The sequence below is a fragment of the Macrotis lagotis genome, chromosome 1 (assembly GCF_037893015.1).
Source record: "Macrotis lagotis isolate mMagLag1 chromosome 1, bilby.v1.9.chrom.fasta, whole genome shotgun sequence".
NCBI classification, from domain to species: Eukaryota; Metazoa; Chordata; class Mammalia; order Peramelemorphia; family Peramelidae; genus Macrotis; species Macrotis lagotis.
This window is the reverse complement of record NC_133658.1, coordinates 650,648,008-650,665,206: the sequence shown is the minus strand read 5'-3', so window position 1 is coordinate 650,665,206 and position 17,199 is coordinate 650,648,008. Positions and strand designations below refer to the sequence as shown.

General features: G+C 35.1%; 1 protein-coding gene across 1 annotated transcript in view; it reads left to right on the top strand.

Moving 5' to 3' along the window:
- Nucleotides 1-8,167: 8,167 nt before the first annotated feature.
- The window catches only part of LOC141507573 (aldehyde oxidase-like), a 91,102-nt gene continuing 82,070 nt past the window's right edge, over nucleotides 8,168-17,199 (top strand). The window contains exons 1-4 of the mRNA XM_074215355.1: nucleotides 8,168-8,390; nucleotides 10,756-10,813; nucleotides 14,590-14,686; nucleotides 16,411-16,519. Of these exons, the coding sequence (XP_074071456.1) occupies nucleotides 8,334-8,390; nucleotides 10,756-10,813; nucleotides 14,590-14,686; nucleotides 16,411-16,519 (321 nt within the window). The 5' untranslated portion in view covers nucleotides 8,168-8,333. The remainder of the gene's footprint in view (nucleotides 8,391-10,755; nucleotides 10,814-14,589; nucleotides 14,687-16,410; nucleotides 16,520-17,199) is intronic.

Sequence of the window (17,199 nt, the reverse complement as noted above, 5' to 3'; positions counted from 1 at the left end):
AACTAAAGGAGAAAATATTACAAGCAGCCAAAAAAAAAGCAATTTAAATACCAAGGAACCACAGTCAGGATTACTTATCAGCTTCTACATTAAGGAATTAGAGGGCCTGGAATATGATATTCTGGAGGGCAAAGGAGCTTGAATTAGAACCAAGAATTAAATACTCTGCAAAATCTGGCATATTATTTTAGGGGAAAAGACAGACTTTCAATGAAATAGGAATTTCAAAGTTACTTGATAAAAAGACTAGAACTGAACAGAAAATTTGAACTTCAAATACAAAACTCAAGAGATGCATAAAAAAGCTAAATGGACAGAAAAAAATATGTCAAGACTAAATTCTCTACATCCACACGTGGGAAGATAATACTTGTATATCTTGAGAATTAAATTTCTCAAGACAGTTGAAAGGAATATACTTAGACAAAGGATGTGGATAGAAACTTTTAATTGAGCTTTTATTTCTTAAGGGTTGAGTTTATATTGGGACAATTGGAGGGGTTGTATTTGAAAAGAGGGAGTGAGTATAAATTGATATGGGGATGCTTATGGCTCTTAAATTGTACTTCTATCAGGACAATTAAGTGTATTTAGAGGGAGTTGGATACAAGACAGCTAAAAAACAATTAGGATATGGGGAAAAAAGGCATGCTTGAAGAAAGTGAAGCATAAGAGAATAAATAACACCACATGAAGGGGCACAAAGAATCTAATAACAGCAGAGGGAAAGGGAGGACGTTGAGCACTGAGTAAATCTTATTCTCAACTGATTTGGCTCAAAGAGGAATTAACATACATTTCTAACTGAGTTTAGAAATTTATCCTACCCTAAAGGGAAGGGAAAGAAAAGGGAAGAAGGGAGTGATAAAAGGGAGGGCCAAAGTAAAAGTTAAAAAGGAATAAAAGGAGAAAGGGAGAAGGAAAGGGAGGTGGTTGATAAATAGGAGTGAAGATTGAGGGAGGCAGCAGTCAATAGCAAAAGATTGGTGAAGAGGAACAAGAGGAAAGTAGAGAAAATTACAAATGGCAGAAGATGGAGGGAAATACAGTTAGTAATTATAACTGTGAATGTGAATGGAATAAATTTTCCAGAAAATGGTAGTAGATATGAGTGTATTAAAAATCAGAATCTAACAATATGTTGTTTACAAGAAACATTTAAAGCAGAAAAATAAACACAGGATAAAGGTAAAGACAGGAGCAGAATAGATTATGCTTTAGCTAAAGTAAAAAAAGCAGGGGTAGCAATCCTTATCAGAGCAAGTAAAAGCAAAAATAGGGATAAGGAAGGGAACTACATCTTCCTAAAATGGTAGAGGGCATTAAGTAATATAAATATTAAACAGATTCACCAAATAGTATAGTATCCACATACATCCACCAAATGGGATAGTATCCAAATTCTTGGAAGAGAAGCTAAAGGAGTTAGAGGAATAGATAGATATACAGCAGAACTGTATTAATGGGAGACCTTAACCCTCTCTCAGAATTAGATAAAACTAAATATAAAACAGAAGGAGGTGAATAGAATTTTAGAAAAGTTAGATATGATAGAACTCTGGGAAAAACTGGGGACAGAAAGGACATTGTTCTCTGTGGTACATGGTACCTATAGGAAAAATGATCATGAATTAGGGCATTAAAACCTCACAAATATAGAAAGGTAGAAATATTAAATTCATCCTTTTCAGATCTTGATGCAATAAAAATTACATGTAATAAAGGATCATAAAGAGATGAGCTAAAAATTAATTGGAAACTAAATAACAATATTAAAGAATGGGCAGATCAAGCAACAAATCATTCATACAAGATAATCATAGTGATAAGACATCATAACAAAGCCAAAGTAGTTATTAGGTGAAATTTTATATCTCTAAAAGATTACTTGAATAAAATAGAGAAAGAGGGATGGATGAATTGGGCATGCAATTTTAAAAATTAGAAAAAAGAACAAATTAAAAATCCAAAATTAAATAACATTTGCAATTCTGAAAATCAAAGGAGAAAATAATAACATTGAAAGTAAGAGAACTACTGAACTATAAAATAGATAAACTTTTGGTTAGTCTAATTGAAAAAAATAAGTAAACCAAATTATCAGGGACAAAAAAGAAAAAGGTGAAAACACTAATAAAGAGATAATAAATCAGAACTATTTTGCCCAGCTACATACCAACAAATTTGACAATTAAAAGGAAATAAATGAATATTTACAAAAATATAAATTACTCAGATTAATAGAAGAGGAAATAAAATACCTAGATAATCCTATTTCACAAAAAAAAATAATTGAAAACCATCAGTGAATTTCTTAGGAAAAAAAAAATCTCCAGGACCAGGTGAATTCTATCAAACATTTAAAGAACAATTAATTCCTGTATAAACTATTTGAAAAAATTTTTTGAAGTATTCCTGCCAAAATCATTTTGTGACACCATCTTGATGCTGATACTTGAACCAGGAAGAGCCAAAATAAAATTACAAACCAATCTCCCTAATGAATATTGATACAAAAATTTTAAATAAAATTATAGCAACGGAATTACAAGTTATCACTAGGATAAAACACTATGATCAGGTAGGATTTATATCAGGTATGCAAAGATGGTTCAATATTAGGAAAACAATCAGCATAATATCAAGAAAATTAACAGAAATAATAGGATTATCTCAGTAGATGGTAAAAAAAAGTCATTAAGAAAATATAGCACCTCTTCCTATTAAATTACACTAGAGAGCACAGAAATGAATGGAGTTTTCCTCAAAATAATAAGCAGTATCTATCTCAAATCATCAGCAAGCATATATGTCACGGAGATGAACTAGAAGCAGTCCCAGTAGATCAGGGGTGAAACAAGGATGCCCATTATCACCATTACTATTCAATATAGTATTAGAAATGTTAGCTTTAGCAATAAGAGAAGAAAAGGAAATTGAAGGAATTAGAACAGACAATTAGGAAGCAAAACTCTCGCTCTTTGCAGATGATATAATGATATACTTAGAGAACCCTAGAAAATTAGCTAAAAAACTACTTGAAACAATGCTACTTTAGCAATGTAGCAGGATATAAAATAAAGTCTCATAAATCATCAGCATTTCTATACATTACCAACAAAGTCCAACAGCAAGAGATAGAGAAATTCTTTTGTGTTTTTTGCAAAGCAATGAGGTTAAGTGACTTGCCCAAGGTCACACAGCTAGGTAATTATTAAGTGTCTGAAGTCACATTTGAACTCAGGTCTTCCTGACTCCAGGATTGGTGCTCTATCTACTACACCACCTACCTGCCCCAGAAATTCCTTTTAAAGTTACTGTAGACAGCATAAAATATTTGGGAATGTACCTCCCAAGACAAATCCAGAAGCTATATGAACACAATTACAAAACACTTCACACAAAGTTGGATCTAAATAATTGGGAAAATGTCAATTGTTCATGGTTATTCCAAGCTAATATAATAAAAATGACAATCCTACCTAAATTAAATTATTTATTCTGTGCCTACAATCAAATTACCAAAAAAGGTATTTCAAAGAACTTTTTAAACAAAATTCAACTAGATGAACAAAAGGTCAAGAGTATAAAGGGAATTATTGAAAGAAAAAATACAAAGGAAGGTGCAGAGCCATATAAGAGCTAAAGCAGTCATCAAAATTGTCTTGGGCTGGCTAAAAAAATGGAGAAGTAGGTCACTGGAATAGATTAGGCACAATAGAAACAGTAGTAAATAACTATGGTAATCTGTTTTGTAAACTCAGAGCCTCTGACTTCTGGGATAAGAAGTCACTTTGACAAAAAACTATAAAATAGTATAGCAAAAACTAGGTATAAAACAATATCTCACAGTCCATAAGGTCAAAATGGGTACAGGATTTAGCCATAAAGGGTAATCCCATAAGCCAGTTAGGAGAACAAGCATTTGTTCTATTTGTCAGCTAATTGAAATGAGAAGTTTATGACCAAAAGAGAGACAGAAAATAACAAATTGCAAAATGGATAATTTTGACTACATCAAAAACTTTTTTTGTACAAATGAAACCAATACAACCAAGATTATAAGGAAAGCAGAAAGATGGGAAACAATGTTCACAGCTAGTGTTTCTGATAAAGATTTCCTTAGAACTGAGTCAAATTTATAAGAATACAAGTCATTCTCCATTTGATAAATGGTCAAAGGAGAACAGACAGTTTACAGATGAAGAATTTAAAACTATAGTCATAAAAAATGTTCTAAGTCATTATTGATTAGAGAAATGTAAATTAAAACAACTGAGATACCAGCTCATACCTATCAAAGTGACTAAAAGGACAAAAATGGGAAATGGTCAATGTGAAGAGAATATGGGAAAACTGGGACATTAATACATTGTTGGTGGAGTTGTGAAGTGATTCGACCATTCTGGAAAACTTTGGAATTATATTCAAAGGATAATAAAATTGTATATATACCCTTTGATCCAGTAATGCCACTATTAGGTTGATATCTCAAAGAGATCATAAAAAAGGGAAACGACCCACATGTTTAAAAAATATTTGTAGCAGCTCTTTTTGTTGTGGCAAATAATTAGAAACTGAGGAGATGCTCATCAAGTGGGAAATGGCAGAAAAAGCTGTGAAATATGAATCTTATAGAGTATTATTGTTCTGTAAGAAATAATGGGGGCAGCTAGGTGGCACAGTGGATAGAACATTGGCCCTGGAGTCAGGAGGATCTGAGCTCAAATGTGACCTCAGACACTTAATAATTACCTAGCTGTGTGACCTTGGACAAGTCATTTAACCCCATTGCCTTGCAAAAGCCAAAAAAAGAAATAATGACCTGATTTTAGAAAATTCTGAAAAGTTCTGCCCGAACTGCTACTGACTGAAGTGATCAAGGAGAACATAATACACATTAACAGTGGCATTGTGATATGATCAACTATGAACCCCTCTTAGCAGTTCAGTGATCAAGGACAATCCTGAGAGAACTGTTAAGGAAAATGCCATCTGCATTCAGAGAGAAAGCTATGGATTCTGAATGCAGAGCAAAGCATACTATGTTCAGTTTTAAAAACTTCTTTTATGTTTTTTCTTTCTCACATTTTTGTTTTCACCTTTAGTTATTGTTCTTATTTTGCAGCTTGACTAATATAGAAATATATTAAACACTATCTTACATGTACCACCTATATTAGATTGCTTGCTGTCTTGGAAAGGGAGGTAGTAAGTGACAGGGGTGATAAAATGTGGATCTCAAATGCTTGCAAAAGGATAAATATTGAAAGCTAACTTTGAATGTAATTGGAAAATAAATAAATGAGGATTGCTAAAAAACTTAACCAAAATTATGAATTGAAGAAAATACTATTGTGAGTTCAAGCAACAAAATAAGAGCACTGACACTCCTTTTCCTAATGTGTTCTCTTCATTGGTCACATTATAAAATAAAGCAGTGATGATGTAATCATGTGGGAATTCAACCAAAAAAATCTGAGAAATTATCAACAATATATGACATAAATTTACATTCCTTCATTATTAACCTATGCATTTTGAGCTAATGTTAGAAAAAAGTTATTGTAATTTATCCTTCATGTAACTTGCTTACACATAAGATTATAAGCTCTTCAGAAGAAAGGACCATCTGTATCCCCAGCATTTTGCATAGTCTCTAGTGATAATGATGATGAGGAGGTTTGTCCTTCATTCTCAAAGAAGACTATGACATCAGGGAAGTGAATTGCACTTGAGTGAGGGGGTTCTGTGCTAAGTCACCAGTCTCACTATCTTCTCCAGAGACATCTGGGTCTAGTGGCCAGATATAAATCAGGACAACTGGAAAGACTTAAATGAACTGATGCTGAATGAAGTGAACAGAACTAGGAGAATATTGCACACATTAACAGCAACATTGTATAATGATCAACTCTGATAGGTCAACTCTTTTCAGCAATACAATGAATAAAGACAGTTCCAAAAGATTTGTGATGAAAAATGCCTTCTACATCCAGAGAAAGGACTATGGAGTCTGAATGGAGATTGATTCACATGTTCCTTTGGTTTCATTTGTGTTATCAAGAGAAGACTAAGAATTCTGGACAAGATGGCAGAGTAAAGGGAAAGTACACCCCAGCTATATCCTATCATTAAACAACTCACCTCTTAAACAAGCAGTAAATTTGATCTGGATATCCTTAGGAATGAATACAAAAGACTTTTGACTTAATTGGTAAGAAATTCTCTGTGAGAGGAAAGCAGAAGTGAATAATTAAACTTTCTGGCTAATACTTGAACTTCTAATGCATTAACATGAAACTGACAAATGGGAGCTACTTAAAAAAATAAAAAAACCTAGGAAAAAAGGGAACATCTTGCTGTGAAGAAAAGGAAACTTTAGTTCAGGCTGACAGTTGATTAAAAAAAAATCTGCAACTGTTTCAGCAAAGAGAAATTTCCTGAGGGATTATAATTTAAAGTGACAGATTTTGGATTCTAAGGAAAGGCTTTAATTAAATCTCAAACCAGTGGAGGGCAACTTCTGATTTAACTGAGGATGAAAGAAAAGGACTCTGCTTCCTCTCCTTGTCAAAAGAAAAGAGCTTCAACTAAGTATGATCATAGGAAAAGAGAACTTCGGTATCTGTGCTGATGAAAAAGGCCTAAAACACCCCCTACAAGGTTAAGGAAAGAAAATTGCCCAAACATAGTAGAGCAAGAAGACTGTGAAAATAGAATCCATTATCACTTCCTGAAATTCCAAAATGAAAATTCCTAGGAATGTCATTGCCAAAATCCAGTGAAATAATGCTAGAAATATCCAGAATGAATTCAAATATCAATGAAACACAATCAGGATCATACAAAATCAAGTGGCTCCATTTTTCTTAAAGGAATGGGTAATATGGAATAAAATATTCAAAAATACAAATTATAGGAATCTATAACCAAGAATGATTTATCCAGGAAAATTGGTTTGAGGTGTGGCTAAAATAATGCACAAATTCGTTTGACTAAAGAATTCTATGTAAACATAAACATAGTTTCCTTAGATGTTTCACATTTTGAGGGGTATTGATAAAACAGGAAAGTCTATAGGAAATAATAGCTTTATTTTAAAATAATTAGACTCCTCAATTGTTGAATCATTTCAGTCTTGTCCAACTTCTCATGACCCCATTTGGGGTTTTCTTGGCAAATCAAATTAAAAGTATCTCCTGTGGCAAGTCACCTTTGAACTATAGCATTGTGTAAATTAGTGTAACTCCAGAGTATTTGTAATGAGAACTTTAAGATAATTGTTTTATAATTTCTACCCAGAGATACTGTCTGAACTGGCGATCTGTGGTTCCTTCTACATTTCTTTCTGCAGCTCATTTACCAAATGAAGAAAGTGAGGCAAATAGGGATAAATGACCTGACCAGTATCATACAGCTAGTAAATCCAGATAAAGACTCAAGAAGTGGGATCTTCTGGACTCTCCAGCTCTCTCTCTCTCTCTCTCTCTCTCTCTCTCTCTCTCTCTCTCTCTCTCTCTCTCTCTCTCTCTCTGTATATATACATATATATATATATATAATATAACATATCTATCTATATATAGAGATATATGTTTCACTCATTCTCTCTCTCTTACACATACCACACACACACACACACACACACACACACACACACACACACACACCATCCCCCTTTAAGGAATTTACATTCCCATCACAGATCTGCAGTTCAGACGGTATCTCTGGGTAGAAATAATAAAACAATTATCTTAAAGTTCTCATTACAAATACTCTGGAGTTACACTATTTACACAACGCTATAGTTCAAAGGAGGTGACTTGCCACAGGAGATAACTTTTAATTTGGTTTGAGTTTTAAAAACAGGTTCCTTTTGCTTTTCAACTACTTCAATCTGTGTCGCAGTTGTAAATCCTTGGGTTGAGAAAGTGAACCTTAGGGTGGAAGAGGACAGGAGAAGATGGGAGAGGAGGGAACATCGCCCTGAGAATGGCTTGGGAAGTTAGAAGGGGAAGGAGATGGAAAAAGAGGAGGGGAAGGAGGGGGGGGGGGGGAAGGAGGCTTTTTCTCTAAAATGCTATTGGGAGAAAGGGAAGTGGGGGGCGGGGGAGGGAGCTTGAAACTCCCCTGGCCAGCCTGGGTCAGAGCAGCCCGGGGCGGGGCGGGCAGTCCGAACTTGGCCCCTCACTGGGCAATTCTGCCTCGCCGGAGCCTAGCTTGGCTCAGCTGCGCAGCTGCACCCCACCCTGAGCCCTGAACCCCTTCTCTGCCGAGGCTCCTGTGGACGCTTCACCAGCCCTAGCTGACCCGTCGGCCCATTTGCCATCATGTCTTTTGCCTTAAACGGTCCGTCAGAACTGCTTTTCTATGTGAATGGCAGAAAGGTGAGTTAATGGAAGGTGGGTTTGACTGTGAGCTTGAAGAGAGCAAGGAAAGTGTCTGTTATGTGCTAAACATTATACTGTTGTCCCATTTGATTCTCTCCAGAAGTCTGGGAAGTAGGTGATATTGTTATCTCCCCTCCCCGTTTTTTTTATTGTTGAGAAACTGAGGTTAAATGATTTGCCCAAGGGTTTGAGACTAGATTTGAACTCAAGTTTTCCTGTCTCCAGGGCCAGAGCCCTAAAAACTAGGGTGCGACCAAGCTACCCATATAGTTCTACATCTCTGCTGATAAGTATAGAGAAATAGATTCATAGAAACCTGTTGACAGACAATTTTATTTCAATATAATTCATTTCTGTCATAATCCTAAATTTTATTTTATGCATTTAAAAACATTATTCAGAGAAAGGATCCACAGACTTCACCAGATTGCTAAAGAGGTCTGTGAACAGAAAAAGATAAAGAATCTCTGATTTAGTCCCTTCCTTTAAAATTACATTTCCCAGTCCTTTTCATTAAATACACATGATCTCTGAGAGTATTGGGAGCCAAGTAACCTACTTGAACTAATTCACAGGAATATAGTCTATTGGATTATATAGTCATTGGAGTGATACCCTTCTTCCCTGCAAAGGTATCACCATCCCACCAACACTGAGCAAATATGCATTGCACATAATAGATATTATTTATCTTTGATTCTGCCTGATTTAAGAGCAGTTATCAAGTTATAATGGACTGAACTTGGAAATGAATCTCACTTCTACCCTTATAAACTCTTGGACAAGTAATAGCATCACTAAACCTCAATTTTCTTATAAAGGGACCAAGGGCTGGTGTATGGTATAATGTATAGAGTGAAGACTTGGGTTCTAGTCTAGCCTCTGGCACATAATGACTCTATGACCATAGGCCAGTCCCTTGACCACTAAAGTTCTCTAGGCAGCTCTCTTAAGATTATTAGTTGCAGAGTAAATCTCTGTGTCCCCAGGCAACTTTCCAGTAAATAGGAGAAAGTGCCAAAGTAAGGAAAATAATTGTATTTACTTCCTCCCAGCCTTGCTAGGAGAATCAAATAAAGAGGATAGATACAAAATGTTACATAACTTTGAGTTATGATTATATAACCTTTAAATTTCAAATAGATTTTGAACTGAAAGAATTTTAAAATGTAGTTCCTCACAACTTTGCAACTTAATAGAATTTGATTGCCAGGGTTTTTAGTTTTTTCTTTTTTTTTTGACCTCAGTTATTTCACTGGTAAAATTAAGGTGTTGAAGTAACATGTTCAGAGTCACATAATTAGTTAAAAACTGGGCTGTAACTTGAAATCTGAGTCTTCTGACTGCAGGTCCAGAGCTCTTAAACTGCTTTTTCTAAATCTTCTACGGGCATAATTTAAGACATAATATAACCAGAAAGTCTGAACAAGATGACTGTCATTATTAAATTTGCCACTAAGTCATATTTCTTTCAGATTCTTCTTGCTACTGTTAGCCTGAACAATTAGAATGTGTTGTTTCTTGGTGTGGGAATCCCACAAATGGCAGACATCTCTAAAATTCAATCAGTATATCTTAAGAGCAAGAGTTATTAACCTTTTGTTGTGTCATGGACCCCTCTGGAAATCTGGTGAAACCTATGAACCCCTTCTCAGAAGACTGTTTTTTAAAATTGATAATTGGAAGAAACACTAAATTTCACTTAGAGGTTAGTGAAATATAGATGTAATTATTTCTCCTTTCAATTTAATGGGTTCCCTGAAATCTATTTTAGAGAAACCCTGGAGATTCAGACAAGTTAATTGATCCAAATAGTCACACACCTAAGTTTTCCAACTGTTAACACCTTCCAAATGTTAAAGTCAAATGTAAATATGGATTATTTTGGGAAAGTAATTTCAAAGGATTCAGAGGATAGATAGTATTCCATGAACTAATATTTGGCAGGTAGAATCAACCCAGGAGAAATAGGAAGTTCTCAAGAATGAAGTTCTGAAGAAAAAAGGAAAAAAAAATTTGTGAGAAGGAAAAGAGAATAATGTGGATACAATTTGAATGCACAAGGAATAATATCTTCATAATTAAAGCGATACCTTATATTCTATTTAATTAAATCAATGATTGTGAATCTTCTTAATGTCCCAGTCACCTAGTTGCTAAATAAATGATCTCCTAATCTGAATGAAAATTTTCAGACTTGCTCCCCCAGAGCAGATGCCAAAGTGAGGAGTATTTGCTTCCCTTGAAAGTTTGTCTCAGAATAATTTTATAAACTTTCTTCCTCCGACAAGTATTTGTCTAGCAATCTGTGACCCTTAATCAGTGTTTTAACATAAATCTCTAATTTTTCTCCTTGATCCAGGTATTGGAGAAGAATGCAGATCCTGAAATAATGTTGTTATCCTACTTGAGGAAGAAACGTATCCTTTCATTGCATTGCACTTAGTTTTACATCAAGCACCTAAAAAATTGGTTGCAACCCTCTAGTATTGCTATCCCACCTCTGCCTTGTCAACTAATTTAGACTTGTAGATTGGGAACATTATTGTAAGAAGATCTGCAATTGAAAATTCTGCCTCATGCACTTAAAGGACACCTTTCTCAAAACATATAGGATAAGTGGAGAGGATAAGCAAATATAGGGATAGAGCATGTCAGACCTACATATGGATAATATGTCCCCTATGCTTCAGGGTCTTTGATTCTTCTCATCATAAATCTCCTGACCTGAGTTTGAATTCTACACAAGATCCTTAAAGGGTTGCATGACCCTGGGCAAATCACTTAACTTCTCTAGGCCTCTGTTTACTCATCTGTAAAATGAGAAGTTTAGATTGGATTGCCTCCAAGATCTCTTCTATTCTAGATCTAAGATCCTATGATCTTCTGAACAAGTTCCCAGTTTGACTGCAAGCTTTCTCTTTTCTTGAGGACTATTCTTCTCTTAATGTCTACCCGTGTGGATCAGTCCTCCCATTTGTAAACTTATAAGCTCCATTTCAGTCTCATAAATACAGAGTGGTAGTAAAGTCCAAGGACAAATCCTTAGGCTCTTTCAAAAGTACACACAAAATGTTTACTACTCAGAGTCATTTCAATTTAACACACATTTATTAACTCCCTACTATATTGGGCACTTGAAAGATAAAAAGTTTAAATAAGACATAGTCTTTTTCATATGAAGATTATAATTGTATAGAGAGATATGACCTATAGTGTGAAATATCACAGAGTAAATGTAATCAAGTGGCACAAAATAAAAGTCACGTATATATAAACACTGGAGCTTAGATTTAGAGCTGGAAGGAATATTAGAAGCATCTAGTCCAAGACTCTTATTTTACAGATAAGTATTAGTATTAAGTATTATTAGTATTAAGTAACAGAGCCAGGATTTGAACCCAGGTGTTTTATGAAGCACAAAAAGGGAGATGATGTTACTGACTGAGAGAGCTAAGGAAGGCTTTATCTAGGAGATGGCATTTGAATTGCATTTTAAAGGATAGGCAGATTTTCTTCCTGTGTCTGCAGAAGAACAATAGTGTGTAAGAAGGAAGAAAACAATCATGTACCAACAAATAATGGCTTCTACAAATTATCTGTATAATATGTGGATTAGACTTGGATTCAAGGACCATAGATTTATAGCTATAAAGATCCCAGGTGCCATTACACAGATGAGAAAACAGAGGTCCAGACAAGTCCAGGCTCATGGCCATAGAGGGTAGGAAATAGAAAGTTCAGGATTCGTTTCCAGGTTCTCTGACTCCATTGTTTGTTCAACTGCATGAGTTGATCAGTGATCTTGTAGGTTGGATGTAAGATGGCTGCATTCAGCATCAAGAGGCCTGAGTCTGAATCCCATCCTAGAAACTTATTAAACTATTAGAGAACCGTAGGTAACACCACTAGCAAGTCACATAAACTTTGAGTTCAGTTTCTTCATCTGTAAAATAGGGATAAAAGAGAGTGCATTTCTTACCTTACAAAATTGTTTCTGAAAAATGCTTTGCAAACTTCATTTTCATTTTAAAATTATTGTTCATAGAAATGTCCTGGGACAAGAAAGTCTCTAGGTAGAACAAGTAGATAGAGCAGAGAACTTGAAGTTAAAAATATTTAAATTCAAAGTTGACCTCAGTTACTGGCTGTTTGACCCTGGATAGTAATGTAACTTTTGCATGGCTTAGTTTCCTCAATTGTAAAATTGGGATAATAGCTGCACCTACCTCTTAGGGTTGTTGTTAGTATCCAATGAAGTGATAATTGTAAGATGCTAAGCTCATCTACTGATAAATAATAGGTGCTTGTTAAATGCTTGTTTCATCTGACGGTCAAGGTCTTAGTATTGTCATTGTCACTGTTCAGAATGTTTGAAGTGAAACAAAAGAGAATAAAATACTTCTTGACTAGTGCTGTGAGAATTAAAGCAATGGCTTATAGAGTGCAAACTAGACAATATTTTAGAATTGAGAAGCATCATTTGAAAAATGCCTAAGAGAACTATTCATAGAAACAAGACCATTACTAGAATAAAACATCTTCATAAAGGGAAAGGGTGAACAAATTCTAAAGAAAAAAGTGGAATTTGTATTTACAGCTACAATTTGATATGGACAGCTCTTGAAATGTGTTTTGCAAAAATATTCTCAATTACAATGAAACTGCTTAAACTGAACAACATTATAATGACCAAGTTTGATCCTGAAGAATTGAAAAAATGAACTTTCTTTTCATATTTTCAGAGGTGGAAGATGATGGGTGTGCAAGATTGAATATCCTCTCTGACACTATTGAATTGATTATGGTGAACTACTTCTGCCTACCCCAGTATTTTAAAGTTTGTGTGCTAAGGGAGCACTTGTTATTTAGAGAATCTGGAATGATCTAAACAAAAAAACTAAAAACAATTTTAAAGAAAATAGTAGAATAAAGGTTAAGGAAAGATTGCTTTTTAATTATTGCCATGAGTTTAAAAGTTTTAAAATAACATCCCATTCTCATGTCAACCTAAACAAAATCTTTTTGATAAAACTACTCTGTGGATAATGTATGGGAATTCCATTGAATTTTTTAAAAGTAGAGCACTATGTAGGCATTTCTCACCTATCAATTATGTCAGAGACAGTAATACTGTGGGTAATTGAATTGAATTGAATTCATCAGGCATTTATCATTTATCTGTGAAGTGTACTATACTAGCTACCAGGAGTGAAGGTATAGAAGAGGAGGAAAATGAACTAGGAGACTAGGGTGTTTGAGGAGACCTCAACATATATTAAAGTTCCTGTATAGGGATTGTTGGGATGGTCTGGAAAAAATATGAACCAGGGTGCTGATCTCCTTGAGAAAGAGGGTCTAGCAGATAATAGCAGCCAGGCTCTGGTTAGAGTGCTAGAAATGAATGAAATGAATTTAAGAGGAGAGGCTGCTGAGTAAGGTTTCAGAAGAATGAAGATTTGGAAGTCACATTGAGAATAAGAATTACACTTACTTCTCCTCCTGGCCCTTTGCTTACACTGCGGAAGTGATGGAAGAAGGTAGAAGGTGCATATGGTCTTGGAGATGATGACTAGGAATGCAGTGTCTTCTGGTGGGGGTTCTGGATGAAGAAAGTCAGATCTTGGGAGGGCAAGGACATTAAGGGAATGTGATATGAAAAGGTCTAAGATGAAAAGAAGTTGGTTAATGATAGAGAAGGGTTCCAGAGGGTACATTAAAAGCTACATCCCTTGACAAACAGGGAACATCAGGTGGTCACCCGTCCTATAACAACAATGATCTTCTCTTGCAAAGCCCTGAGATATTGAGACAATCAACAAATAATAAAACCATTTATTTTGATTTGTTTTGGTGACAAAGTTTTAGACCAGCTCAAACACATCAAACTCAAATGATCAAATACTATAGGTTACTCCTCCCAGTACAAGAGTGCTAATAGAGTTTTTACTGCTTTCTAGCTGCCAGGATTATAGAGAAAGGGAAGGAAACTATAGATTAGTCAGAAAGATGATCAAAAGCTTATTATGTATGCAATCTGTTAGTAACAACCAAGAACCATTTCCCCCCAAAGTTAAGCCTCTTGAGTTTTGACTATAAGATTGCATATAAAAACTTGTTTTAGTCATAATTTAGTAAAATAATTTAAAGGGCAAAACTTCAGAAAAAATGTTTTCTTTGACTATTTCCCTTCAAGTCCATCTGACAGGGACAAAATATGGCTGTGGAGGGGGTGGCTGCGGAGCTTGCACAGTGATGATATCAAGATATGACCCAGGGACTAAGAAAATAAGGTATCCTTCCTCAGAGTCCTCAAAATGATGTGTTAACTTTTATCATTTGGAAATTTTCTTCTGTCATAGATATATAGGGCTATGACAATAGAAATGATAAAAAAAACCTGACATTTGTATAGTACTTCAGTTTACAAGCGCCTAAGTGGTCCAGTGGATAAAGTATTGGGCCTGGAGTCAGAAAAACATCATCTTCCTGAGTTCAAATCTGACCTCAGACATTTGCTGACTATGTGACCCTGGGCAAGTCACTTAACTCTGTTTACCTGTTTCCTCATCTATAAAATGAGGAAATGACAAACTGCTCCACTATCTCTGCCAAGAAAAACCCAAATGGAGTCATGAAAAACTAGATGTGTCTGAACAACAACAAATTAGGATATAAGCTCCCTGGAATCTTCCTCAGGACAACTTCAGTGGTGGACAGGACAGGAACAATAATAATATGTACTTCATTCTGCTTCCAGCATGGTTTTGATCTACTAGGTCAGACTTTTGTTTTATGTAGCTTCAAAATTATGAATATTTGGAATAATGGGCTCCACTTAAACCAATTTTTCTTAAGTTTTTATGGATCAATCATATCTAGGCAATTAAGAGCAATAGTTTGATTCCTAACAAGTTTGTTGGTTGTGTTTTCTAGGATGTTTGAGGTATATGATTGTAATCTGGTGATTTGTTCTTTGGCTGTCCATGAAAGACAGCATGTTTCTGATATCTCCTTGTAGCTTGCAGTAATTTGTTGCACAATCTTCTTCATTTCCTTATATAATCTACACTGATTACTAAATCTATTTTCTTTAAGGATTATCTTTCTGTAATTTCTGGTGGCATTGACCTAGTCCTGAATTGCTATCACAAACTTCTCTATTTCCACAAACACATCTACATGACTCAGCCTTTTTGTAAAACTGGCTAAACTTGTTGTTGGCGGAATTTAGGCAAATATTACCATGCAGGGCCTTTTGATTCCACTCTTGGATTTTGGTTGCTTTATATGTTCCATCCAGACTTAAGCCATTTATGATTATATTTGAGAAATTTAATGATATATACTTTATTGTCAAACCTTTACCGTTGCTCATATATAATGTCTATTCTAAAACTCTTTTTGCAAGTTTTTTTTTTGGCAAGGCAATAGGGTTAAATGACTTGCCTAAAGTCACACAGCTAGGTAAGTATTAGGTGCCTGAGGCTGAATTTGAATTCAGGTCCTACTGACTCCAGTGCCATCCCTACTCCTTTTACCAGTTTTTGATCTATTTATCATGTCCTGTGAGAATGACTGTCAATAATCTTTAGCTCTCTTAGTATGAAAATGTTTATCTCTTTATAGCTGCATTGTTGTTATTGTTGTCATTGTTGGGCTTGTTGAATTAGTCATATCATTTCATCTACAGCAAGGAAAATAATGCCCAAATTATTGGCCCATTTTCTCCCTGCCTAATCCTTTTCACTAGAAATTGGAGATAAAACTGGGCCAAAGCATTGAATATCTAAGGCTGACTAATCAGAAACTGGTATAATTGTAATCAACTTATACTATGATGGGTTCTTGCTAAAAGGACAAATTAAATAAATGAAGCCAGGGGAAAGCACAGTTAGAAAACATTATTTTGTAAGGAGGACTAGGTTAGTAACTTCATCAAATAAAGAAATTAAGATTATTATCTATTTGTTCATAGAAGAATGGTAAATTTATTTTTCTCTTTTATGTTCTGAAGACATTATTCAGCCAATGCCTGCTTGCTTTCTATATGCTCTCTGTATGGGGCTGCGGTCACTACAGTAGAAGGCATAGGAAACACCAAAACCAGGATTCATCCAGTGCAGGTGAGAGTCTATAGAGCATATTTCTTGGTTCTTTCACCATAGTGCTTTGAACCTTCAAAAAGCAATGGTTCTGTTACTGCAGATACTCCTTTCATTGAAACTCTATCATTCTTTCTTAACCTCTGTGATTCTTATCTCTTTCATTCCTACATATTTTCCATAGAGGATCTATTCAATGCATCAGGGACCTTCTTTTGGTTCCTTTCAGATATTGAGTGATTCAATGTACCACGTGGTAGTCTGTCTTTTCTCTTTCATTCTCAATAAATGACCAGTCTATCTATTTTTCCATTCACACATATTGTAACCAGGGTTAAAATGTTGACTTTCAATTATTCTCTGTGTGAATAGGTGATGCAGGTGGGTAAGAGCACAGACTCTGAAGTCAGGAAGACCTGAATTCAAATCCAGCCTCAGACATTTACTAGTAATGTGACCCTGAGCAAGTCACTTAACCCTGATTGCTTCTCATCCAGAGCCACCTCCGGTTGTCCTGATCCATAGCTGGCCACCGAACTTAGCTCCAGAAGAGAAAAATGAGGCTAGTGACTTTGTATAGCACCCCCTCACTCAAATCTAATTCATGTGCATGTCATGGCATCACCTTCTAGATATCATAGTCTTCTTTGAGAATAAAGGACGAACATTATGTGTGACCCAAGACAAGAATCAGGATTTGA